Raw genomic sequence first — 26,279 nt, forward strand, 5'->3', positions numbered from 1 at the left:
ACGCGCCACCAGGCCCAGCTGATTTTTTGTAGTTTTAGTAGAGACGGGGTTTCACCGTGTTGACCAGGATGGTCTCGATCTCTTGACCTCGTGATCCACCCGCCTCGGCCTCCCAAAGCGCTGGGATTACAGGCGTGAGCCACCGCGCCCGGCCTTTGTTTTGCTTTTTTAAAAAAGAAAGTTCTGTTTACATGGAGCTTATCATCCCCACAAACTTAATCATGAGTTTCTCTTATCCATGTGGTTCTTTGGTGACTGACCCCTCTTATAAGTACACTTTCTCCCTTCTAGATCAGAGTAAAATTTCTCCAGGTTATCTGTTTAACAGAAGCTAAGACCACTCTGGTAGTCATTATGACAGTTTTTCTTTAGGTACTTCCATAGATTTGTTTTTTAAAAAGCTTCCCTCCTGCTGATTTTTCTTTAAACTTGGTTTTAAAGGGTGTGATCAATTTAGTAATGAGAAAGTTGTTGAAGGATGTCTGGGGTTAAGAAGCTGAAGACTGACTTATTTAATGCAATCCCTTTCCCCACAGGGGCTGCTGGAGTCCTCTGCGGAGAAGGCCTCTGTGTCAGTGTCCTGTGGAAGTGAGAGCCCCCTGGATGGGATCTGCCTCAGCGAATCAGATAAGACAGCTGTGCTCACCTTAATAAGAGAAGAGGTAAAAGCTCTCCTGTTTAGTCTACTTACCACTCCATTTCTTTGTAAGGCCCGTGTGCCAGCAGGTAGATTGCATCTCTGCTGGCTCAAGTTATCCCAGGCTGGAAGTTCTTGTTTCCTGCAGCTTGTTTAGGTCATAAAAAGGGCTCCCTGTGGCAGTGGCTCTGGATTCCTGACATTCTGGTCTCTGGAGAAAAATGTTGACAATCTGAAATACTCTTAAGAATTTTGTACCCTTCTTTCTCTTTCAACCCTGACATTTAAAATATCTAATTTTGCCAGCTTTGCTCATATGTGTAACTAAACCAGTGCTTTTATTTTGCAGAGGATATATGCTCATGCCTAAACATTTTTAAATTATTTGTGGTAATACACAGTTTCCTACTTCCATTCATTCTTTAAACAGTTTTACTCTTCTCTTTCTTGAACAGCCTTTGTTCGAAATAGATCACTGTTAGGACTTTTCTGGTTATGTGAAAAATATGAAAGACATTGTTGTTATGTACCATTAATCAGTTACCCACCCTCTCCTGTCATATTTCTATGCTGTATTTTGTGTGTTTGGTTTGTATAATTCTTGATGATTCCACCTGTTCTTGAAGGTGTGACAATTTTATTTTTACAGTATGCTGAAATGGTTAAGCACCTCAGCTGTAGGTCTTTTAAAGCTTTATAAAATAGCATCAAGTTGGTAATGAGGGATGTCAGTCCTGTTTTCAAAACTTGGGAGCAATGGTGAGGAGGCCCACCAAAGTCTTTTTTTTTTTTTTTTTGTAAGACACAAGATACCTCTGTCACCGAGGCTGGAGTGCAGTAGCACAATTATAGCTCATTGCAGCCTCGAACTCCTGGGCTCAAGTGATCCTCCTGCCTCAGCCCCCTGAGTAACTGGGACTGTAAGCATGTACCACTATGCCTGGCCAAAATCTTGTAAATGAGAAAAGTGACTTTATCTTTTTCCTACTACCTAATGGATCAAAGTAAAGAGGTGCCTGGTTACCTGAAGCAGACAGGATACCTGCTTTGTTCTTGAGATCCTAATAAATATAACAAAACTACCAATTAGGAAGAGAGAGGCACAGACAGGGAAGTACCGTAAGAGGGCAGCCATGGCTGCCCATCCAAGCCCCACCCAGGGCAAATAGAGTTTGAGGCAATGAATTTAGAGTATTTCCTTCCAGTTAGCAAGAGCATCCCAATTATGAGCCTGGGTTCCGGGCTGACCAGCAAGACTCTTACCTGTGGTGATGGGTCCTATAGCTAGATGTAGCCAGCTCAGGGCATTATACATCTGAGCCCCCTCCTTCTGACTCCATTTTTATGAAGCTGTCAAAAATCTCTATAGAAAGAGAATATGCTGCTCATGCCAACTTCCAGTGCTTTGATTTTCTGGCAGTTTCATTCTCTGGTGACCTGGCATCAGCTGCAATTACATGGCCTTGGTTAGGGTGAATACCTGCCAGTCAGATGGCTCTGTTCTTACTATCTGTTCCAGTCATGGTCTGCCCTGCAGAGCTGAGAGCTAGGTCCTGGACCAAGATAAAGTTCACAGAGGCTGTAAATACCACTTGGAATTTCTGGGAGATGTTCTACTCATCTTTGTTCTCATATCTGCATCCCAGCATCCTAGGTAGCTTAGAGTACACTTTCCCAAATGTTTACAAACATTAAATATTGAGGTTTATATTCCTAATACAGATTGAACATCTTGGGTTAGACCTGGTTGTGTGCTGTTTCAGTCCCCAGTCTTAAATGCAAACTGTATTAGATGGGGTAAAACTAAGCTTTATTATACTCTAGATAATCACTAAAGAGATTGAAGCAAATGAATGGAAGAAGAAATATGAAGAGACTCGGCAAGAGGTCTTGGAGATGAGGTTAGACTGGAGGTTTTGGGGAGGGGCTGGATACTTGCATGCACTGTTAGATTTGATACAGATGAAGTGTGATGACAGTGTTTGCTTATCACAGAACCAAGTGTTGAGAGCTTGAGGGCTTTGCTGTTTACACCTTGCTTTGTGATTGAGAATGTTATTTCAGGCCGGGCGCGGTGGCTCACGCCTGTAATCCTAGCACTTTGGGAAGCTGAGGTGGGTGGATCACCTGAGGTCAGGAGCTTAAGACCAGCCTGGCCATCATGGTGAAACCCCAGCTTTTATTAAAAAAAAAGAGAGAGAGAATGTTATTTCAGGATTTATTGCTAACCAGTTATTATATTCAAATACTGTAGTTTATCTTGGGTTGTTCAGAACATAACATGTAAACAGAACCCACGTAATTCTTATCTTCTTAGAAGAATCGACAAAAATTTGTATCAAAATATCCATTTGGAATACAGAATAATAGGATTTATCCAATGATAGAGACATTAAAATTCATAATACTACTTTTTTTTTCTTTTTTTTTTTTTTTTTTTGAGGCAGGTTCTCTGTCATCCAGGCTGGAGTGCAGTGGTTTGATTATGGCTCACTGCAGCCTTGACCTCCTGGGCTCAACTGATCCTCCCACCTCTGCCTCCCAAGTAGCTGGGACCACATATATGCACCACCACGCCTGCATAATTTTTTTTTAGAGATGAGCTCTTGCTCTGTTGCCCAGGCTGGTTTCTAACTCTTGACCTCAAGAAATGCATCTGCCTCAGCCTCCCAAAGTGCTGTGACACCTGGTCCATAATACTTTTTAAAAATTAACTATGCATGATAGTTTCAAATTACATAACCACCAAATAGATGATCAAAAGTTTGTTAACAAGAAACAAAATTGATTGACTTGAAATCGAAGTCTTTTTATTTTTCCTCACTTTCTAGAAAGCAGAGTTATGAGACATGAAATGACTAAAGATGAAATGAAAGTAGAGGAGAAAAAAAACGCATAAATAATTCACTTGTTGGTTACTGCCAACAACCTCTTTCAACTTTTTATCGGATGAGAAGGCAAAGGAATTATGTGTTTCTTCCTAATTGGTTGATGGCACGCCTGGCAAATGCTAATACAGCAGCCCTCCAAGCAGTTCTGTACAACCACATTGGCGCTATCAGCCTTATTTTAGCTATAGCATGATTCTACTTATCTTCCAACACATGAAAGCTTCAACAAGCGTTTGTTTTAAACCCTACCCCCGACTCCTTTCTATAGTCAGCTTCCTCTTAGCAGCAGCAGGAAAGTCAGCTCAATTGGGCCTCCATCCCTGACTTCCATCCACCATAAGAAGGTCCAACCCCAGTCTCAGCCCTACTCCACTCCAGCACTATAGTTGTAGCAGGAGTTTTCCTGCTCATCCACTTCTACCCTTTACAGAAAATAATCCATCAACCCAAACCTTGACATTATGTCTAGAGGCTGTTACCACCTTGTTAGCAATCTATGCTCTAACACAAAACGATATCAAAAAAATCTTAGCATTTGCCACCACAAGCCATCTGGGCCTTATCATAGCCACAATTGGCATTAATCAGCCACGCCTAGCATTCCTTCACATCTGCACTCATACCTTTTTTAAAGCTGTATTATTTATGTGTTCAGGACCCATCATCCACAGTCTCAGTGATGAACAAGACACCTGAAAAATAGGACTATTCAAGACTTTACCCCTCACTTCCTCCTCCCTTATTATTGGCAGCCTTGCACTTACAGGCATGCCTTTCCTCACAGGCTTTTACTCTAAAGACTTTATTATTGAAATTGCTAACATGTCGGACACCAACGCCTGAGCCCTTTCTCTTACTCCCATTGCCGCTTCCTTAACAGCTGTCTATAGTGCCCGTATTATTTTCTTCACTCTAATGGGACAACCTCACTTCACCACTCTGATTATTATTAACAAAAATAATCCTTTCCTAATTAACTCAGTTAAGCACCTAACAATCAGCAGTGCCTTCACTGAGTTCCTCCTCACCACCAGTATCATTCCTGTTTCATTCCCCTAAACAACTATACCGCTCTACCTAAAGCTCACAGCCCTAGGTGTGACCACTTTAGGCCTCTTACTAGCAATGGAGCTTAATCTCATAACTAACAGTCTTAAACTGAAATACCCATTAAAGACATTTAACTTCTCCAATATGTTAGGTTTTTATTCAGTCGCAATTCACTGTCCAACCTCTCACTCAAGCCTATTCACAAGCGAAAATCTGGCTTCACTCCTACTAGACCTGATTTGACTAGAAAAGCCTATACCAAAGACTTTTGTATAGTCAACACTTGAATCATTAAAAAAACATTTTAAAATATCCCCCTAATTTGTTGCTCTTCTGTTATTTCTCTTTTGAGCATTTCCTGGGTGTAAGGACCTATGCTGGGCTTGAGGGAAAGGAAGGGAAGAGACATTCCTGCTCTTAGAAGGCGGTAACCATCCATAATAACCAACTTGGCTATGACGTCAAAAGTGATGGGGGCACCACCAGTGAGGGCAGGGGAGGACATGATGTTGCTCACAGAGCATCCAGCACTGGACTGAGTCAGAGGGACATTGTCACACTTCACTAGAAGGGTTAACCCAAGAGGGTGATCTTTAAAGTCTTCAAATAAGTGAAATACTTTTAGAATTAGGACACAAAATAAAACTTGTAACTGAATCAGAGGTAGAGCAGCTGAAAGGGTGGATTGGGGCCAGGAAAACCTGAAGTCAGATTACATCTCTTAGGAAGAGCCCAGAAGATGGTCTTTAACTTAGCTTGTAAAATATTGACCCGTCTAAGCAGAATTAATCCTTGCAGTATTCAAATAGGCGCAAAGAGAAAGTGAAGGCAGTTGTTTCTCTAAGTTTGGTTAAACATAAAATCTTAACAAAAACCTTTTTTGCACCCTAAAAGGCCTTGTATAATTTGTATAATGTGAAAAAGAGAGGGAGAGAGAGTGAGAGACCCAAAGGAGATAAATGGGTTACATAAATGGTCAGTATACATTAATGTGTTTAATTGTTTGGGGCAGCATTTCTCCAACTTTCATTGTCTGAAAATCCCCTCTTAGGTAATAAATTCTTTTTTTTCTCATTTAGGAAAATTGTAGCTGAATATGAAAAGACTATTGCTCAAATGATTGGTAAGAACAGTTTTTTTTTCAAGGGTATGAGCCATAGGATCTATCTTAGTCTATTCAGGCTGCTATAACAAAATACTGCAAGGTAGCTAGCTTATCAACAACAAACATTTCTCATAGCTCTGGAAACAAAGAACATCAAGGTACCCACAGATGAGATGTCTGGGGAGGGCCCATTCCTCTTACAAGGGGCTGGCCAGCTCTCTGGGGTCTCCTTTGTAAGGACACTAATCCTGACATAATCACCTCCCAAATCCCCCTCCATGCCCTCTCTCACCCTGAATATACACATTGGGGATTAGGTTTCAACACACAGATTTGGGGTTAGGGGGATGGCATAAACTATAAGACCATAGCCGGATCCATGGATGATTTTCAGACCATGTCACAAAGTTTTATTTGTCTGTCACTTAAATACAGTCAAGTCTCGTTATTCATGGGAGGTATGTTTTATAAAGTTGCTGCAAACACTGAATTAGTGATACTAAACACTGCTTCTAGGGGAAAGACAGAGTTAGAGTCCTGTGTCTGGCCCCAGGACAATTTTCATCAATTGATCAATATATAACCTTGTCTTATGTGTATTCCTGTTTAAAGACACCTTATTTAATAGATACGGTTGATTCATTAACATTGAATTCACAGTCAATGGCACTTTGGCTCAGGTCTGAACAGAGATTCTGTAATGTATGTATTTTAAGGCACCTCACTGCCTTCTTGTGCTTAGGAACACTAGACAGCACTTTAGCGCTGCCCTTGGAGGCCACTCAGAACAGTGAGGTCTCCAGCAAAAAGCACACAAATGCAAAAAACATGGCCCTGAATAGACCACATGGAGAGCACTTGTTTGCAGTATGAATCAGGAAGGCAGAGTATTGCTTTGTTCACAGTCAGCTGAGAATATACACATCAGATGACCAAAGCATTTTTGCCACTCTGCACACATCCACAAATGACCATGTAAGTCCAGGAGGATAGATTTTAGGATTACAAATAAATTTTAGCAAATAGGTGAATTTGGAAATACAGACTTGGTGAATAATGAGGGTCAACTGTAGTTAGGTTCATCTTAGAGGATGGCAGGCCTTGAATTCTGTGAGCATTGGTGGCCTACTCACATCACTAATGCCTGCTGGGAGCATCCTGTGTTTTAGTGCAGGGCTCTTACTCTAGTGCTGGTTTTAGTTTCTCTGCATCAGACCCCGTAGTGCCTTTACAAAACAACAGGGATTGATCCTCTTGCGTTGAATTTAGAGTCTCTTCTCATCTATATCATAAGGATTGACTCCCTAAACCAAAGTCTGGCCTTTCTCCACTGAATTACCGAAATGATATTTTCTACTCTCCACATCACCTAATGCCTCCCCAGCTCAGGGCCTTACCACGGCTCTTCTCTACGGAATATTCTCCTCCCAGGTAGCTGTGTGACTCACCCTCATTTCTGTCCAGTCTCCGCTCAGATCTCTTCTGAGAACAGCTATTCTCTCTGTGCAATAAAAACCCCCTCCCCTGCCCCCATTTCCCCTTACCCTGCCTTGTTTTTCCCCATCACTTGTCACCACCCATCTCCCCCAACTAGAATATAAGCCATGAGAGTGGAAACTTCGTCACATCCCCGACTGAGTCCCTACCACTGAGAACACTGCTTGGCTTCTGGGGAGTCTCTGTTTGTTGAATAAACATGCCATTATTTTTGACTTGTGATTCCCAGAAGATGAACAGAGGACAAGTATGACCTCTCAGAAAAGCTTCCAGCAACTGACCATGGAGAAGGAACAGGCCCTGGCTGACCTTAACTCTGTGGAAAGGTCCCTTTCTGATCTCTTCAGGAGATACGAGAACCTGAAGGGCGTTCTGGAAGGGTTCAAGAAGGTAGTGTGTTTTTTTCATCTATCTCCTGGTACATTTTCAGTAGTGTGTTTCCTTGGTAACCGGTCATCAAATACATATGCCAGAGGTGTGGATATCCTTCTAAATAGGGGTTCAGGGTCTACTGGCCTGGTATCTTCTATTCCAGTGAAGCTGGATTTTTTCCACATTTTCCCTACTTCGGTTGTTCAGGCATCCAGCCCACTTGGTGGCACGTCTTGGCTATTCCTCTCCTGCGTCAAGCCAGTAAGCCCCAGGCTTTGGCATAGAGAGCATTGAACCCTCAGACCTCAGGCGAATTCTAGAAACGTTCTTTCTGATAAGTCACCTTTTCAATATTAGTAAAAGGGATTAAAAGGAATTCTATGTCACTGAAAAATTCAAGCTGCATATTCTAAAAGACATTAAGTATAATATTTCAAATTTAGATGTAAATAGGCCCGTTGATTTAATTTAGCTTTACAATATCAACAAGACACAATTACAACAATGAAATGTCTTTACTTTCCTATTAAAATAAAAATGAAACTGGCCAGTTTATCAAGTATGGAAGTCAAATTGCCATTCAGTTTTGAATAACTGCCTTCCTAAAGTAGGCATATTGGTATAACTGACCTTTACTATATGATACGGAAAATTAACATGAGGACATTATATAGAATTTCCTCAGAATTACATGTACCTATTTCAAGTTACAGTAGAGTATGAATAAAAGGTATCTGAATTAATTAGATTTTTCCATTCTTTAAAAAAGGAAAACTTTGATTCATGGTAGATTACTAGTAGAAGAAACAAAATGACCTGTTTCCTTTCAATTTTTGCTTTGGAACAGAATGAAGAAGCCTTGAAGAAATGTGCTCAGGATTACTTAGCCAGAGTTAAACAAGAAGAGCAGCGATACCAGGCCCTGAAAATCCATGCAGAAGAAAAACTAGACAAGTAAGAGCTTGTAAATTCTGAATTTCACTTTTCATGATGTTGTGGGAAGACTGACAAAGGAAAAAAAATTCACTGTTTTGCAACTCCAGGTTGTATTTGTACATGTGTGTTTTATCTCACCTTTCAAACCCTCTTCCCATTGTTAAAACATTAAAAAGCAAAAAAAAGGTATATACTACCCATCTCCGCTCCTGCCCCCTTCCACTGGATTCCCACCTTTTTCTACACCAGGTAATCATCGTTGTTGGTTTCTGTTTTTTCTTCCTATTATAATTTTTTTCTCCTTTTTTATATGATTATATCATACTTTACTGTTTTTGCTTAGCGGTATAATTTGATCTTTCCATCTCAGTCCAAGAAGAGCTTCCACTTTTTTTTCTAATAGCCACATGGTATTTCATTGTTGGAATGTGTAATTTATTTAACAATCTCTTCCTGTTAGACATTAAAGTTAATTAAAATGCCTTGCTGCCACAGACAGTGCTGTAGTAAGTGACCTGGTAGGTGATCATTTTGCATGCCTGTGAGTTATCTTTATGATCTGTGTGTTAGAACGGGAATTGCTAGGCCAAAGCATATATGATTTTATAATTATTATAAATGTTGTCAGATTGGCCCCATTAGACTTTTATCATTTTATATCCCTATATAATATATGAGAACATCTCTTTTTTCTACAGCTGTGCCAATAGATCAACTTTTTGATTTTCTGAAATCTAATAGGTGAAAATGATATTTCGACATAGGTTTTTGTTTGTTTTTGGCAAGTAACAGAGCATTTATTTTAATCAATGTGACTTTGATTTGAATTTATCTTACGAATAAAATTGAATATATTTCAGCATTCATTTATTAATATATTTGCTTTACTATAAATGACTCTATTCTTTGCCCATTTTCCTATCGTCAGTTTATATATTTTATATATTAGGGACACCAGCCCTTTGTGATAAGAATTTTGAATAATTTTTCAAGTTTGGGCCGGGCGCGGTGGCTCACGCCTGTAATCCCAGCACTTTGGGAGGCCGAGGCGAGTGGATCACGAGGTCAAGAGATCGAGACCATCCTGGTCAACATAGTGAAACCCCATCTCTACTAAAAAAAATACAAAAAATCATCTGGGCATGGTGGCGCGTGCCTGTAATCCCAGCTACTCAGGAGGCTGAGGCAGGAGAATTGCCTGAACCCAGGAGGCGGAGGTTGCGGTGAGCCGAGATCGCGCCATTGCACTCCAGCCTGGGCAACAAGAGCGAAACTCCGTCTCAAAAAAAAAAATTTTTTTTCAAGTTTATCATTTGTCTTTTGCCCCTGCCTATAGTGTTTTTTGATATTCAGAAATTTACTTTTATGTGGTGAGATGTGTTAGTCATTTCCTTTACAACTTCTGGATTCCTTGTCATAGTAACAAAGATCTTCCCCATGCTGGATAGAAAATATTCTCCCATGTTTTACTTATACTTTATGGCTTAATTTTTTTAATCCTTAAATCTGATACATTTGGAGTTTATCCTGGGGAGTAGTATCCCACTTGATTTTTTTTGTTGTTTTTTTTGAGACAGAGTCTCTGTTGCCCAGGCTGGGGTGCAGTGGCACAATGTCGGCTCACTGCAGCCTCTGCCTCTGGGTTCAAGTGATTCTCCTGCCTCACCCTCCTCAGTAGGTAGGATTACAGGCACCTGCCACCAAGCCCAGCTAATTTTTGTATTTTTAGTAGACACGGGGTTTCGCCATATTGGGCAGGCCGGTCTCAAACTCCTGACCTCGAGTGATCCCCCCACCTTGGTTTCACAAAGTTCTGGGTTACAGGCCTGAGCCGCCATGCCCAGCCTGCAACTTGACTTTTTAACTAAAAGGTAATACATACTTGTACATTTTGCTGTCTAAATTTCTATTTGTAGAAACAAAAGTTCCCCTGTCCCCTTCCGACTCCCATAGTATTGTAATTACATTTCTTATGTGTTCTCCATAGGTTATACAGGTCCCTCTATGTATTATACATAGGTTTATTGTATATCCTTCTAGTCTTTTCTTTGTGTCTTTATAAATACTATGGCTTTGAACCTTAACTGTAAAAACTATTTACAATATTAGAGTCACATTAGACAAATTTCCCTCTTCCCTTAGTAGCAAGCATATCATGGCCATTTTTTCATGTCAGAATATATAGCTGAATCTCATTCTTTTTATTAGGTCATAGAACTATAGCATTTCTTTGTTGATGGCATTTAGACAGTTACAAACTTTTCTGTAGGTAACACTGCAGCAATCGTCCTGTGCACTCACTGTTGTGCCAGGTGGGAGTATTTCTGTGAATCTGTAACTGAAAGTGGGATGGCTGCGTTTGAGGGTGTGTACACTTTAAATTATCCTGGTAACTACTGCATTGCCCTCTATAAGGCTGCTCCAGTTTTCATCCACCCATTGGCACATGAGCCTGCCTGTCTCCTTGCATCTCAGCCCACACAGGATAAGACATCCTTGTTAATTTTTGCCAATTCAATCAATTTTTAAAGTTTATTGTTTTAGTTTATATGCCTCTGATTACTAATGAGGCTTTAGCATCCTTTCATCAGTTTATTGTCTGTTCATCAACTGACATGGTTTTTAAGAAGGCCTTTCACATCTCATTAATAAACTCACTTCTGGTAGGCCCAAGTCTCACAGATGTCAGGGTTAGCATCCCGACTCTAGCTGTGATCGTCTCCATAATTATCCAGTCCGCTTTTGTACTGGGTTAAAAAAAATTCTAAGACTGTTGTAGAAACCATTTGCTAGTGAGACAGAAATTTTGAAGGTGTCTGTAAATTGAATTTTTATAAATTAAAATGGAATTATTTAGGTCACTGATTTTTATTTTTTCTCTTACCACACAGTCATTTATTTGGTGCCTGTGCGGGGCCTGTGCCTCACAGATGTCAGTGGTTAGTATCCTGACTGGCTTTGCCCAGTGACTAACCTTGTGCTTTTTGTCTCTTTATTCCACCCAAACACTATAAACAGAGCCAATGAAGAGATTGCTCAGGTTCGAACAAAAGCAAAGGCTGAGAGTGCAGCTCTCCACGCTGGACTCCGGAAAGAACAGATGAAGGTGGAGTCCCTGGAACGGGCCCTGCAGCAGAAGGTACAGAAGGGGCCTGGTGTGGGTGGCCACAGAGGCATTTGCTTTTCCTCCTCAGCAGTGATTGGCTCATGACAGATCTGGGTGAAAGAGACTTTGGCTTTCTACTCAGACACTTCAGTTCAGTTATTTTCTACTGATCCACATGGAAACAAGCAAGTCAAACCATTAAATTTACAAGTACTTCATGTGGAAATCACCCACAAGCAGGGTGCAGAGAGGAAGTTGCATTTTAACTGAAGTTCAGAGCACCTTCCTAGTTGGGGTCATGACACTGCCTTTCTTTCTTTTTGTTTTTTATGCAATATATTAATATGAAGCCATCTTTCCCCTTCATTGCTTTAGGTCAGTGGCTCGCAGTTAGGGACAGTTTTGCCCTCCAGGGGATGTTAGGTGTTAGGTAATGTCTGGAGATAGATTTGTTTGATTGTCACCGGTGGGAGTTGCAGGAGGCCAGGGGTGCTGTTAAACATCCTACAATGCACAGAACAGCTCCGGACAACTTCCCCATCCTAAAATATCAGCAGGGCCGCTGTTGAGAAATTGCTCCAGATAAATGAAAACCAGGACTAGCAACAATTCCTATTTCTCACTAAGCAATTTTTAGCTTTCCATTTTTATATGTGTCTGGTGTGTTTTTCTTACTGCATTTCCAATTATCTACTCCTACCTGTGCCATCCATTCATCTAGAGCAGGAGTTTTTATCAGGGTCTGATAGCCCCTAGAACATTGTTCCCTGGGAGATTCAGACTCCAGCATCCCTGGAGATGCTGATGGATTGAGTGAGACTCAGATACTTGTGTTTTTGACAAGTACCCCAGATAATTTCTCTGATAACAAGAAAATTGGGGAACTGAGAGGTTCACAGGTGTCAGAGGGCTGGTGACTGTCTTTACTCAATTTAAGCATAATTTTGTGAGTACATTTTTTGAGGAGAAGATGTGTGGCCTTTTTTTCTTTAAAGTATCTCTGATGTAGAAAAGTTAAGAATTACTAAATTAGGTTATCTAGGGTAGGGTATAGCCAGACTTGGGACTAGTTAGCTATATTTGCCTTTACTTCAAAATACAAAGTGGCCTGCATAATCCTGTCATTTGTCTTTCAGAACCAAGAAATTGAAGAACTGACAAAAATCTGTGATGAGCTGATTGCAAAGCTGGGAAAGACAGACTGAGACTCCCTCTGTTAGCTCAGCAGATCTGCATTTGGCTGCTTCTCTTGTGACCACAATTATCTTGCCTTATCCAGGAATAATTGCCCCTTTGCAGAAAAAAAAAAAAAAAAAAAAAAAAAAAAAAAGCACATGCCTACTGCTGCCTGTCTCGCTTTGCTGCCAATGCAACGGCCCTGGAAGAAACCCTAGAGGGTTGCCTAGTCTAGAAACGAGTGTGACCTGACAGTGCTGGAGTCTCTCAGTTCACTGTACGAAGGTTCCCTTAGGCTGCTGAGTTTGGGTTTGTGATTTCTTTATGTTTAGTTTGTTTTAAAGTCATCTTTACTTTCCCAAGTGTGTTAAATTTGCAGCTTTGTGGATCCTCTTTGGGTCTTCTCCACCACCTGTCTGATTTTTTTGTTAGCTATTTAATCTTTTAATTTTTTTTAATATCAGTGGTTTTATTTAAGGAGATAATTTGGCCTAATGTTACTTCCAGCTTATAAATAAGAAGGGGCTCTGGGTGCCCTTTTATTACACACACTCTCACACACATACTTGTATATTTATAGATGCTGCTGCTCTTTTCTCTGAAGCACAGTCAAGTAAGAACTTCTCTACAGAAGAACATATTTCCTTAGATGTAAGACCCTGTTTTGAAGTAGAGTCCTGACTCAGAACGCTAACTTAAGAATTTGGGGGATTAAAGATGCGAAGACCGCAGACTTGGGTTTTCACATCTGGAGAAGACTATTTGCCGTAAAGTTTTATTGCCCTGGTATTCAGGCACTCCTCAGCTTTAATGGGTGTGGCCCTTTGGGGCTAGTCCTCAGACTGGAGGTAGTGTCCGCAATATGGAAGTTCCTCCAAGCTAGGATTTGGCAAATCTGCCCTAGAGTCATTTACTCTCCTCTGCCTCTGTTTGTTGATACAAAATCAACATTTAGTCTTCATTATATTTCTCTTTTTTTTGAGACTGAGTTTAGATCTTTCTATTTTAAATATGTGAAGAAAATCTACTTGTAAAAGGCTTAGCTCTTGTTTAATTAAAAGGTAACTGTAGCACCATTACCAATTATAAGGTGAAGAAATGGGTTTTTTCTTCCCCAAGTGTGATGCATTGCTCTTCAGAGGTTGAAAAGAAAAAAAGCAAAAAATACCTTCTAACTTAAGACAGAATTTTTAACAAAATGAGCAGTAAAAGTCAAGTGAAACACTCCAAAAATCAGTATGTTTTGATATTTTTAAACAAAATTTGAATAATGGGAAGAGGAGTTCGAGGAGAAGGTCTGTACTAACAAAGGCAAATTCCTCAAGTTCTTACTGGACTCAGTTCAGAGTGATGGGCCGTTAGCCCCAGCATGGATTTTTCCATGTAAATCCCAGTGAATTCCCTTTTATTTGAATAGGCAAACCCATATACATTCAAGTGTTTTAAAGCACTCTCCTATCTTAATCTTATACCCTGAAAGTCTTCATGGTGATATGCACTATATTCCGTATATGTATGCTTTCCTACTTTTCTCGTAAAACTGTTGCATGATCCAACTTCAGCAATGAATTGTGCCTAGTGGAGAACCTCTATAGATCTTAAAAAATTAATTTTTCTTTAGCAGTGTATTACTTATATGGGTGCAACCTTTAGCCCCAGGGAGGTCAATAATGTCTTTTAAAGCCAGAAGTCACGTTTTACCAATATGCATTTATCATGATTGGTGCTTAGGCTATATTTTCAAGCCTGTTATCTTAACATTTTGTATAAAAAAGTACAACAGAAATTATCTGTCGTTTGAGAAGTGGTTTGACAATCATTTGGGCGTTGAAAGCAGTCACTGTGGTGTAATATGAATGCTGTCCTAGTGGTCATAGTACCAAGAGCACGTGTTGCCTTGGTATAACTGCTTTCCTCTTCAGTCCTCTACAACTAAAGAAGTTAATTTTGCATTTTGCAGAAAGAAACATTGATTGCTAAATCTTTTTGCTGCTCTGTTTTGGTGTTTTCATGTTTACTTGTTTTATATTGATCTGTTTTAAGTATGAAAGCGTTATAGTGGCCTCCACTATAAATTTCATAGTCATCTTTTTAAGCTTATTGGTTTAAGAAAGTAGCTATGTGTTAAACAGAGATGACGGCAGTCCTTCCCTAGCACACTGGTGGAGGGGCCCCATAAGAACCTGACCCCAGTGAATGAGGCTGATGCACAGGGAGACAGGGAGCACCAAAGGACCCTCGTTAAGTGATCCTTGTCCTGGCCTCTCAGCTGTGACTGTTACGAGCAAATATCCCCCATTCTAACTTAACGGATGCCTCCTCTCCAAAGAGAACTAAAATGTAGCTTGTACAGATCATGAGAATATATTGGGCAGAATGAAGTATGTTTGTTTATTTTTCTTTAAAAATAAAAAAAAAAGTTTTAAAACTCTGGAGAGTAAGAATATAGTATAGAGTTTGCCTCAACACAGATGAGAGCCAAATAACGTACTATACAGGCAATAATAAACCCTGTTACAGAAGAGAAAAAGGGCCGGGCACAGTGGCTCACTCCCGTAATCCCAACACTGTGGAAGGCTGAGGCAGGAGGATTGCTTAAGTCCAGGGGTTTGAGACCTGCCTGGGCAACATGGTGAACCCACGTCTCTACCAAAAATATAAAAATTAGCTGGGCGTGGTGGCACATGCCTGTGGTCCCAACTAGTTGGGAGGCTGAGGTGGGAGGATCGCTTGAGCCTGGGAGGTCAAGGCTGCAGTGAGCCATGAATGTCACTGTACTCCAACCTGACAGACAGCAAGATCCTGTCTCAAAAAAAAAAAAAAAAAAAAGAAAGTAGAAGGCAGCTGCGGCTTAGATGGTGATTTGGGAATATTAGGTGATCCTGTTGAGCTTCTGGATCCAAAGCCATTTCTTTAGCTTTTGACTTTGCCAAAGTGTAGGTAGTCTTTATCCAGCAGTATTTTAATTGGGGAATGCAACGTGAGGAGGCCGACTGAACAGTTTCCCTAGAGGCTGCTGAGGTAGTCACAGTCAGAGCTCCCGAGGTTGGAGAATCTCCTTTCAGCCGCCTACCCAAACCTTTTGTTCTGTAAAACTGCTCTGGAAATACTGGGAAGCCCAGTTTTATCATGCAGTTTCTAGCTTCTTCAGACTTAGCCCAAATTAGGAAGTGCAGAAGCACATGATGGTGAAAAACCAAAGATTTGGCAGCCTTCCCGAATGGTATGGAATCTAAGGGAAGATTTATGTTTCGTTTTGGAGGATAGCTCAAGTTGAATTTGCTTTCCAGACAATTACCCTTTTCAACCTACCCATACTTTGTACAACTCTCACACAAATACTTAGATATTTATTAGACAACCCTGAGTTTGTTCTAATTATAAACAGGGAGAGTAAACTGCCCCCAAATGTTCCTCGGCTGGCTAAAAGCAGCCGGAGTGAAGCACTCAGTTTCCATAAAGTTGACAAAGGGCTCAATGGTCAGTGTAAGCTCAAAAGCGGTTTTTAAGAGCAAGCTTTGGTAGTAGGTCTGTGTACACTGAGTTGGAAGTGATTCAGCACATTCTTTTTTAGTGGAGTAAAAATTCTAAAGCCCCCTTTTAACTTCCTTTTGGTTTTTCATTACAATTGGTAGCCACCTCATGAACTGTCTCTGACTGTTGTCCCTTTGAAGTCATGTGACTGTGAGCTTGCTCTCTGACTTTATCCTGTTGTTGGGAAGATAGAAACTCGGTGTTGAAAGATTACATGATTCAAGCAAGGGATTTTATATATTCTGAAGAATCTAAATGAAAACAGATTATTATTTGCTTATGAAAGAACAATATAGTCTGGGAATCCCAGAATGTCAAGCCAAAGGTCTAAGAAGTCATATCTTCTTCAAATACTTTAATAAAGAAGTATTTCAAGGAGATATCTGTCCAAAAAGGTTTGACTAGCCTCCAGATTCCAGTTATTTTTAAAAAGCAATTTACCACTAAATCCTGAGTCTCCATAGAGTAAAGGTAAAGAGACCAGTATAACAGACTCTCCTCTCGAAGGATCTCTGGAAGAGAATAGCAGCAGCAGCATTCTCCAGGGAAGACCCACCCCCTAGTGCCAGAGCTTGTATCCTGGAGACTAAAGATTGCACTTTCCGTCATTTTTTGTCCAAATGCAATCCCATTTCTGTGCCTCTTAGCATGCAGTTAGATTTGGACAAACAAGATTCCTAAGGAATGACTTTATTAACTATAATATGGTTACAGCTATTATATAAATATATATTCTGGTTATAGTTCTAATATGGAGATGTTGCGTGCAATGCTGGCCTGTGGCGGTCTGTGTAATGCTTTAACTTGTATGGAGGAGGCCAGGCTCAGAGCTGAGATGTGGTCTGAACCTTCCCTGTATCGATCCTTTATTTTAGAACTGTCAGGATGCTACTTCCTCCCCCTCCTGTCTTTCAGTGGTATCTGAAATATACTCAAAACAGTAGTTTCTTGAACACATCATTAACTGTTAATTTTGTATTTATGAAGAATTTTGAAATGGACATGTACAAATTTGAACTCTGAAAGCATCCTCAGTCCAGATACAGGGCAGCATGTGGGTGACCACACCACAGCCTCAGCCTCGGTCCTTCTCAGCCGTCGGGATAAGATCCAAGCATTTCTTTTAAATCTGAGGTAGCAGTAAACTTTTCAGTATTGCTGTTAGCAAGTGTGTGTTTGCCAGTAGATACTCATTATACTAATGTGCCAAGTAAATGTTCATTGCACATCTGCTTCCACTGTGTCCCCACGGGTGCCATGAAGTGTGTGAGGAGCCCCTCATCTGGAGGGATGAGCGCTGCATTGACTACTGCTATCAGGATTGTGTTGTGTGGAATATTCATCTACATAAATTTTATATGCACAGTAATTTCCCTTTTTATATGTCAAGTAACTATTTGTAAAAGTTATACTCACAAATTATTATAATGATTACTAATATATTTTTTCCATGTTTCATTGCCTGAATAAAAACTGTTTACCACTGTTAAATTTGGGGGTGTGTGTGTGGTGTGGTTCTTTTCCTGGTTATAAGTTGTATCCCTGAATGTGAAAATTTATGGCAGCCCTGCTTTTATGAGCTCCGTATTTCAACCTAAAAATAGAAAACATGACATTTTCTTTACATTCATTTTGTGCATGTGGTTGGGTGTGTAACTAAAAACAAAACGTTGGAATTCAGATATATATATATATATTTTTTTTTTTGAGACGGAGTTTCGCTCTTGTTGCCCAGGCTAGAGTGCAATGGCGCAATCTCGGCTCACCGCAACCTCCGCTTCCTGAGGTCAGGCAATTCTCCTGCCTCAGCCTCCTGAGTAGCTGGGACTACAGACACGCGCCTCCATGCCCAGCTAATTTTTTTGTAGTTTTAGTAGAGACGGGGTTTCGCCATGTTGACCAGGATGGTCTCGATCTCTTGACCTTGTGATCCACCTGCCTCGGCCTCCCAAAGTGCTGGGATTACAGGCTTGAGCCACTGTGCCCAGCCGGAATTCGGATATTGATTCCCATGTAGATGTCGTGCCTTTGCCTCTGTGCAAACAAAGTTTTTAGCTGGGTGCTTCTTGGTTTTGCTTAGAGACTGGTTGTCTGCCCTGGCATTTTTCAGTTCATAAGTGTCTAAGTTACCCAAGCTTTCTGACTCCTTGAAGGACATGGGGTAAGGTAGAACTGTGTAAATAGTGCAGAGCAAAGAGTTGCTGTGTTTTGTTTCTTCTGGGTTTAATGTAGTACCAGGAATAACTTTTTAAATACTGGCCAAGCCAAATCTCTGCTTTAAAGGCATAGGAGATGGGGCAGGAAATTGTGTGGGTTGTATTACAGGAAAAGATAAATTATGAGGACAGTTAAGGCTTCATTTTACAACTAGCGGGAGATCCACTTAGGAAAATCAGAGCACTATCACTTTTCTTGCTGTTCACTGCATCTTAAAAGACAGTGAGCCTATACAGTCCCTAAAAGTCATATTTCTCACCCCTGCGCTTCTGAACCCCCAGGAGAGAATCTTCTGAAGTCTCTGATGATGGTTGCCATTTGCGGAATGCTAAACACAGTAGAAATCTGTTTCTGAGAATTATTGGAAAGAATAAGATGGAAATTCACCGCTACTATCTTACAGAATTTTATTCTTAGATAATTTAAGACCACCAATGTTTTTCATACTTTTACAAACAGTGGATCGTGGGGCCATTTTGGTGAACAGCAAATAAGCATTAAGTATTGCTTTATGACATTTGTTACAGATATAAATGATACAAATGAATATATGTGTACTTGGTCATGACAAAAAATGACTTTCTTGCTGTGGCTAATGGTCAAAGCATGAAAAACCCCAATCTAGCCAACTGAAGTCCTTTTACAGTGGAAACAGGCCTCATGGGAGAAGCAGTGAAGCCAAGATCCCATGGCGTGTGTGTCAGTGAACATTGTTGCCCTCACTCAAAATGAGGAAAAAAGAATTAATTGACACTTAGTTCTTTTCGAGCTCTTGAAATCCAAAAAAATACCAGGTTTGGGTAGTGTTTATATCATTTTCTAAGTTTGTAGGCACTTAAGGACCAATGAAAATCAAATACTTTTTCTCAACATGTATTCATTCAGTCATTCACAAATTTATTTGCAGAGTTTAAAGTGAAACACGAAAAGTTGGAGGGATAGTTAGCCAAAGAGAAATTGTTTTTACGTTTTATTAAAACAGCATTTAAATATAAATAATAGGGTAATGAAAACGATTCTTCTGAGAAGAAAGCCATCCCTAGTCTACATTTCTCTTTTTTTTTTTTTTTTTTTTTTTTTTTTTTTTTTTTTTTTTTTTTTTTTTTTTTTTTTTTTGAGACGGAGTCTTGCTCTGTCTCCAGGCTTAGCCTCCCGAGTAGCTGGGACTATAGGTACGCGCCACCACAACTGGCTAAGTTTTGTATTTTTAGTAGAGATGATGCTTCACCATGTTGGCCAGGATGGTCTCAATCTCTTGACCTTTCGATCCACCTGCCTTGGCCTCCCAAAGTGCTGGGATTATAGGCGTGAGCCACCGTGCCCGGCTATTGTCTACATTTCTTGACAGAAAAAATGTAGGTGTGAGGTTATTATCTAAGTGAGTTAATGCCTGAGAGTGGAGAGATAGTGGTGCTTATGATGTATGAGATTAACCCAAAGACAGGCCTGTATTTCATGCATTTTTTTTTTTTTTTTGAGACAGTTCTCTCTGCTGCCCAGGTTGGAGTGCAGTGGCGCTGTTTCAGCTCACTACAACCTTCACCTGCTGGGTTCAAGCGATTCTCCTGCCTTAGCCTCCCAAGTAGCTAGGATTACAGACGCATGCCACCACGTTCTGCTAACTTTTGTATTTTAGCATAGACAGGGTTCCACCATGTTGGCTAATCTGGTCTCAAACTCCCAAACTGCTGGAATTACAGGTGTGAGCCACCACACCCGGCTCTATTTTCTGCATTTCTGAGAATAAATTAACAAAATGTGCGAAGTTAAGATAAGCAAACTCATAAACACAAACATTCAGCTGTGAGACATTATATAGACCAAGAAAACATTTTTGTTTTAGACATCAAAAATGACAGCACAGTTAGCTAAATGGGTGCATTCAGGCATAATCGCAATATTTTATGAACATTAAGGGGTCCAGACAGCATCTCTTGGATGTGCAATGATGAATATGCCTTCTATTTCACTGTAAGAGTGGCACTCACTCTAATTTATCTTGTCTTGTCTTTTTTTAAGACAGGGTTTCACCATGTTGGTCAGGCTGGTCTTGAACTCCTGACCTCAGGTGATCCGCCCACATTGGCCTCCAAAGTGCTTGGATTACAGGCATGAGCCACCATGCCTGGCCTCTTAATTTGTCTTTTATATAGTCCATATTTTTCCAGATACATATTTTTTCTTTCTCCCTTTCAGTTGATTTGTATAACATCATGAATTTTCAGCAAAAATGCCATGTGTAAAATATGATTCAGTCAGGCATGGTGACTCACACCTGTAATCTCAGCACTTTGGGAAGCCGAGGATGGTGGCGGATCTCTTGAACTTAGGATTTCGAGACCAGTCTCTAACATGGCGAAAACCCATCTCTACAAAAAAATGCCAAAATTATGTGGGCATGGTGGTGTACACCTGTAGTCCCAGCTACTCGGGAGGCTGAGGTGGGAGGATTGCTTGAGCCAGAGGTCAAGGCTCCAGTCAACTGTGATTGCACCTCTGCACTTCAGCCTGGTACCAGAGCAAGACCTTGTCTCAATAACTTTTTTTTTACATTAAAAATTTTTTAGGCCAGGCGTGGTGGGTCACGCCTGTAATCCAAGCACTTTGGAGACCAAGGCGGGCGGATCACCTGAGGTCGGGAGTTCAAGACCAGTCTGACCAACATGGTGAAACCCCGTCTTAAAAAAAAAAAAAAAAAATTTAAATAAGTCAAATATTATTTTACTTCCTACATCAGCTTCCAGTGCAATTGTGTATGAGTGGTCACTGGGGGGCTCCATTCCCAAAAGCTTGTTCTCTCTAGGGCCACGTCTTTCAAACTGCAGGTCAAAACCCATTTTAGAGGCTATGAATTAGAGAAGAGTGAACGTTTATTGTAAAAGCAAATAGTTTTACACTTACATGATATCATATGTGTGTAATGAGTTGTAATTTTAAACAGCTAATTAATTTCTTGGTTTGGGGACCTAAATCTTAAAAAAAGAAAGTTTAAAAAAGCTTAAAAGCCACTAACTTTAGGTCATGGGGAGAGAGAGTTGTTGGATCAAAGATTTTATGGGAGTAAAAACAATGAGTGCAGTATCCATTTGTTAAAAGTGAGCTACAGAGTTAGAACACTTAGTAACCCACAACCACAGTTTATGGCAACTTGAAGAAGAAACCAAAATTTCAGAACGGGAACATGAAGCTACACTCAGAAAACACAAACTAAATATTCCTTTCTAATCTCAATTGAGATGGAAAGAAGAAAAGAGAACATTAGAACGGCAGTACGTAAAGAACAGAAGCCTGTGAACCCAACAAGCCCTCTAGAAAATAAAGTCTACTAAAAAATAAGAAAAATAAACTTAAAATTCTTCCTTCCCTCTGCCATCCCCAACATAAACTCATCCTCCTCCTAGAGGCAGCAGAGGGCAGGCTGCTCAGGTTCAGTGACGCCAAAAACTAACCCAGCTCACAGCTGAAAAAATGAAACCTGCGTTAGAAGCCAGAATTCTCCTTGATTACAACTTCTTAGACTTAACTCTCTTTGCACAGTTCAATTCTAAATTACAATTGTTCGTATCAGCTGTAAATAAGATCTTTCATTTCAATCTTAACTAGATGTGGATGTCTGTTCTTCACTGATGCCACGCTTCAATTGAGTAACTGCAAGGCAATGAATACGTGTGTGAAGTGACCAAGTCATGAGGTGCCACATATTTTCAGAAATGTGATCAGATTTGAAGTTGAATGAGGGTCTGAGTTCAGGAAATAAGCTTAAGGAGACAAGATCATTCACTACAATGTCACACAGGCAGAAATCAAATACAAATCAGAGAATGCCAGAGGTGTGATAAAATAGTTGGTTGATTGGGATATTTGTGGAAATAATTTCTCTAAACAGTTAAAAATTATTTTGGGGCCGGGCGTGGTGGCTCACGCCTGTAATCCCAGTACTTTGAGAGGCCAAGGCGGGTGGATCACAAGGTCAAGAGATCGATACCATCCTGGTCAACACGGTGAAACCCCGTCTCTACCAAAAATACAAAAAATTAGCTGGGCATGGTGGCGCGTGTCTGTAATCCCAGCTACTCAGGAGGCTGAGGCAGGAGAATTGCCTGAACCCAGGAGGCGGAGGTTGCGGTGAGCCGAGATCGCACCATTGCACTCCAGCCTGGGTAACGAGCGAAACTCCGTCCCAAAAACAAACAAACAAACAAAAGAATGCAGTGGTGCAATCATAGCTCACTGCAGCCTTGACTTCCTGGGCTCAAGTGAGCCTTCCCCCTCAGCCTCCTGAGTACCTGGGGCTACAGGTGCACTACACTGCACCTGCCTAGTTTTTTTAAATTGTAGAGATGGAGTCTTGCTATATTACCCAGGCTGGTCTTGAACTCTGCAGCCCAGCCTGGGCTCAAGTGAGTCACTCACCTCGGTTTCCCAAAGTGCTGGGATTACAGGCATGAGCCACCACAGCCAGCCGCTTTCTTATTTGGTATCTTGCTGGTGTGTAGCTATTAATTGGGCATTTGCTGTGTGCCGAGTCCTGGGTAGGTGCTGATAGGAGAAAGCTATCTTTCCCCCTGCACACCCTTCCTTGTACAAGCATTATTATGAGGAAAGGCTATGAAGTCCTCAGCTCTACTTTAGAAACAAGCATTACTGTGGTTATAGTAAAGTGACAAAGTGGTGGTATCATGGGCTATCTTTTTTTTTGAGATGGAGTTTTGCTCTGTCACCCAGGCTAGAGTGCAGTGATACAATCTCGGCTCACTGCAACCTCCACCTCCTGGGTTCAGGCAATTCTCCTGCCTCAGTCTCCAAAGTAGTTGGGGTTACAGACATGTGCCACCACACCCAGGTAATTTTCTGTGGTTAATAGAGACAGGGTTTCACTATGTTGGTCAGGCTGGTTTTGAACTCCTGACCTCAAGTGATATGCCTGCCTTGGTCTCTCAAAAGTGCTGGGATTACAGGCATGAGCCACTGCATCTGGCATAGGGCCATCTCTTTTCCAGTAAGATGTACTTAATATATTTTTAAAGCTATAAAAGGTCAAATCAACGTGTGATAATTTGCCATAGACGAAAACAAGAGCATTTCCTTTTCCTTCCTGCATCTTGTGTAAAATGAGCTTGGGTCAAGTTGTGAAGAGAGCTGGGTTCAAAACCTTGGCCCATGACCTGGGGCCCTGGGACAGTCACGCTAATGCTGTGGAGCTCTTTCCTCGCCGATACACCTATAAAATACCAGAACTTTAAACTAACTCTATTTCTTTTTTTTTTTTTTTTGAGACTGAGTTTTGCTCTTGTTGCCCAGGCTGGAATGCAATGGCACGATCTCGGCTCACTGCAACCTCTGTCTCCCAGATTCAAGAGATTCTCCTGCCTCAGCCTCCGGAGTGGCTGGAATTACAGGCATGCACCACCATGCCCAGCTAATTTTTGTATTTTTAGTAGAGACGGGGTTTCTCCATGTCAGTCAGGCTGGTCTCCAACTCCTGACCTCAGGTGATCCACCCGCCTCAGCCTCCCAAAGTGCTAGGATTACAGGCATAAGCCACCGCGCCCAGCTAACTCTGTTCTTAAACTGCGTATGTGTTTAGGTGTTCAAACGTTTTAAATTTGTCTTTAAACCTCGGAGCTGTTTTCCAGCCTCTTCTCAGTTTTCTTTCTTATTCCAGAGATATTCTCCTGACACAGCTGTTCTCCTAATTTATTTGGTTATAGTCCTGCATTGAGAAATGCTACTTTTTATGGAATTCTTGTTTGAAAGTCCACTATCTAAATTTGCCTGAGCCCTAAATGAAATCAGATCATAGGCACAAAAAAAAAAAAAAAAAAAAAGAAATGGAATTATGAACCTCTAAGCGAAAATATAGCTGTACCTTTGTGAGTGTAACTTTAGTAACTCGGTGTTCATGCACACATGACCCTCAGGGAGAAGAGGGTTCACTTGGCTGGAGGCAAGTGCTTTTGTTCTGTTTGGGAGACAATATGAGGGAAGGGGATGGAGGCGTGGGTACCAGGAGGCAAAGTAGGCAGCATCTGTAGATTCCAGTTGGGTCCATTTCAATTGTGTAGGTGGATCAAATGCTGAGCCTATTTGTGCTTTTGGACAAGGGATCTGCCAGTTTCCTAATGCTGGAAAATTCCTAATTCTGGTCTATAAAATTGACCAATGCCAGTATAATAAAATTCAATATTTCCCTAGCTTGTTTAGAAGAGGCATGTTGCAACGTGACTTTGATTACATTGTTTTTGATCAGCAGATAAATCTAAATTTATTTATAATTCTGTTTTGTTCTAGAATGGATTTCAGGCAGCTTGTGGGCAGGGCATAGAACCATCGATGTCACTTAAGATTGCCAGTTAAGAGTGATGGTGACAAAGGACTTGGTTGATGCAGGTGGGTCCAGTCACTGCCACCCCACTCACATGACGGGCGTGGCCAAGACAGCCATCATCGTGTCATCACTGCAAATGGAATCTTTCTAATGATTAGCAAGTTACTCTCATAAAATGCCTCCCTTTTGCCTTTATCCATTTGTTACTTAATTCAACAAAAATTATTTGAACCCCTGTTATGGCAAGTAGGGCTAGTTTAAGGTTGTAGGAAGGGATTGTCTAATTCAGGGACTGGCAAACTATGCCCCAGGACCAAATCTGGCCCACTGCTGGTTTTCATATGGCCCTCACGCTGAGAATGAATTTTACATTTTTATTTATTTGTTTATTTTTTTAGAGACAGGGTTCTCGCTCTGTACCCCAGGCTGCAGTGCAGTGACACAATCATAGTTTACTATAATCTTGAACTCCTGGGCTCAGGTGGTGCTCTTACTTCAGCCTCCCAAGTAGCTGGGACTACAGGCTTACACAACTTATCTCATTTTTTTTTTAAGACGGGGTTTCACCATGTTGGCCAGGCTGGTCTTGAACTCCCCTCAGGTGATCTGCCCGCCTCGGCCTCCCAAAGTGCTGAGATTACAGGCGCAAGCCACCGTGCCCGGACTATCTCATTAAAAAAAATTTTTTGAGATGGCATTTTGCTCTTGTTGCCCAGGCTGGAGTGCAATGGTGCGATCTCAGCTCACCGCAACCTCAGCCTCCTGGGTTCAAGAGATTCTTCCACCTCAGCCTCCCGAGTAGCTGGGATTACAGGCATGCGCCACCACGCCTGGCTAATTTTATATTTTTGGTAGAGACAGGGTTTCTCCATATTGGTCAGGCTAGTCTCGAACTCCCGACCTCAGCCGATATGCCTGCCTCGGCCTCCCGTACTGCTGGGATTACAAGCATGAGCCACCGTATCTGGATCATTTTAAAATTTTTTCTAGAGACAGGGATCTTGAGGGCAACTTTGCTTGTGCCCACTTCTACATGGTGACTGAGCACCTGAAGAAAAAAAGAGGAAGAGAGATAGATAGCATCCCACTATGTTGCCCAGACTGGTCTCGAACTCCTGGGCCCAAGGAATCCTCTCACCTTGGCCTCTCCAAAGTGCTGGTATTACAGCCATGAGCCACTGTACCCAGCTGACTGGTTGAGGAAAAAAAAAAAAAATCAAAAAAATAATAATATTTGATGTCATGTGAAAATTACATTGACTTTAAATTTTAGTGTCCATGCATAAGTTTTTTTTTGTTTTTGTTTTTGTTTTTTTTTTGAGACGGAGTTTCACTCATGTTACCCAGGCTGGAGTGCAATGGCGCGATCTCGGCTCACCGCAACCTCCGCCTCCTGGGTTCAGGCAATTCTCCTGCCCCAGCCTCCTGAG

At 41.1% G+C, this 26,279-nt stretch overlaps 1 protein-coding gene across 1 annotated transcript in view; it reads left to right on the forward strand.

Moving 5' to 3' along the window:
- Positions 1–17,795, forward strand: part of TACC1 (transforming acidic coiled-coil containing protein 1) — a 99,765-nt gene extending 81,970 nt beyond the window's left edge. Inside the window, 7 exon segments of the mRNA XM_037741397.1 lie at positions 537–662; positions 2,462–2,538; positions 5,658–5,701; positions 7,410–7,570; positions 8,400–8,506; positions 11,507–11,627; positions 12,731–17,795. Coding sequence (XP_037597325.1) covers positions 537–662; positions 2,462–2,538; positions 5,658–5,701; positions 7,410–7,570; positions 8,400–8,506; positions 11,507–11,627; positions 12,731–12,799 — 705 coding nt within the window. The 3' untranslated portion in view covers positions 12,800–17,795.
- Positions 17,796–26,279: the final 8,484 nt, after the last annotated feature.

Source organism: Cebus imitator, unplaced genomic scaffold, assembly GCF_001604975.1.
Source record: "Cebus imitator isolate Cc_AM_T3 unplaced genomic scaffold, Cebus_imitator-1.0 Scaffold5, whole genome shotgun sequence".
Lineage (NCBI taxonomy): Eukaryota > Metazoa > Chordata > Mammalia > Primates > Cebidae > Cebus > Cebus imitator.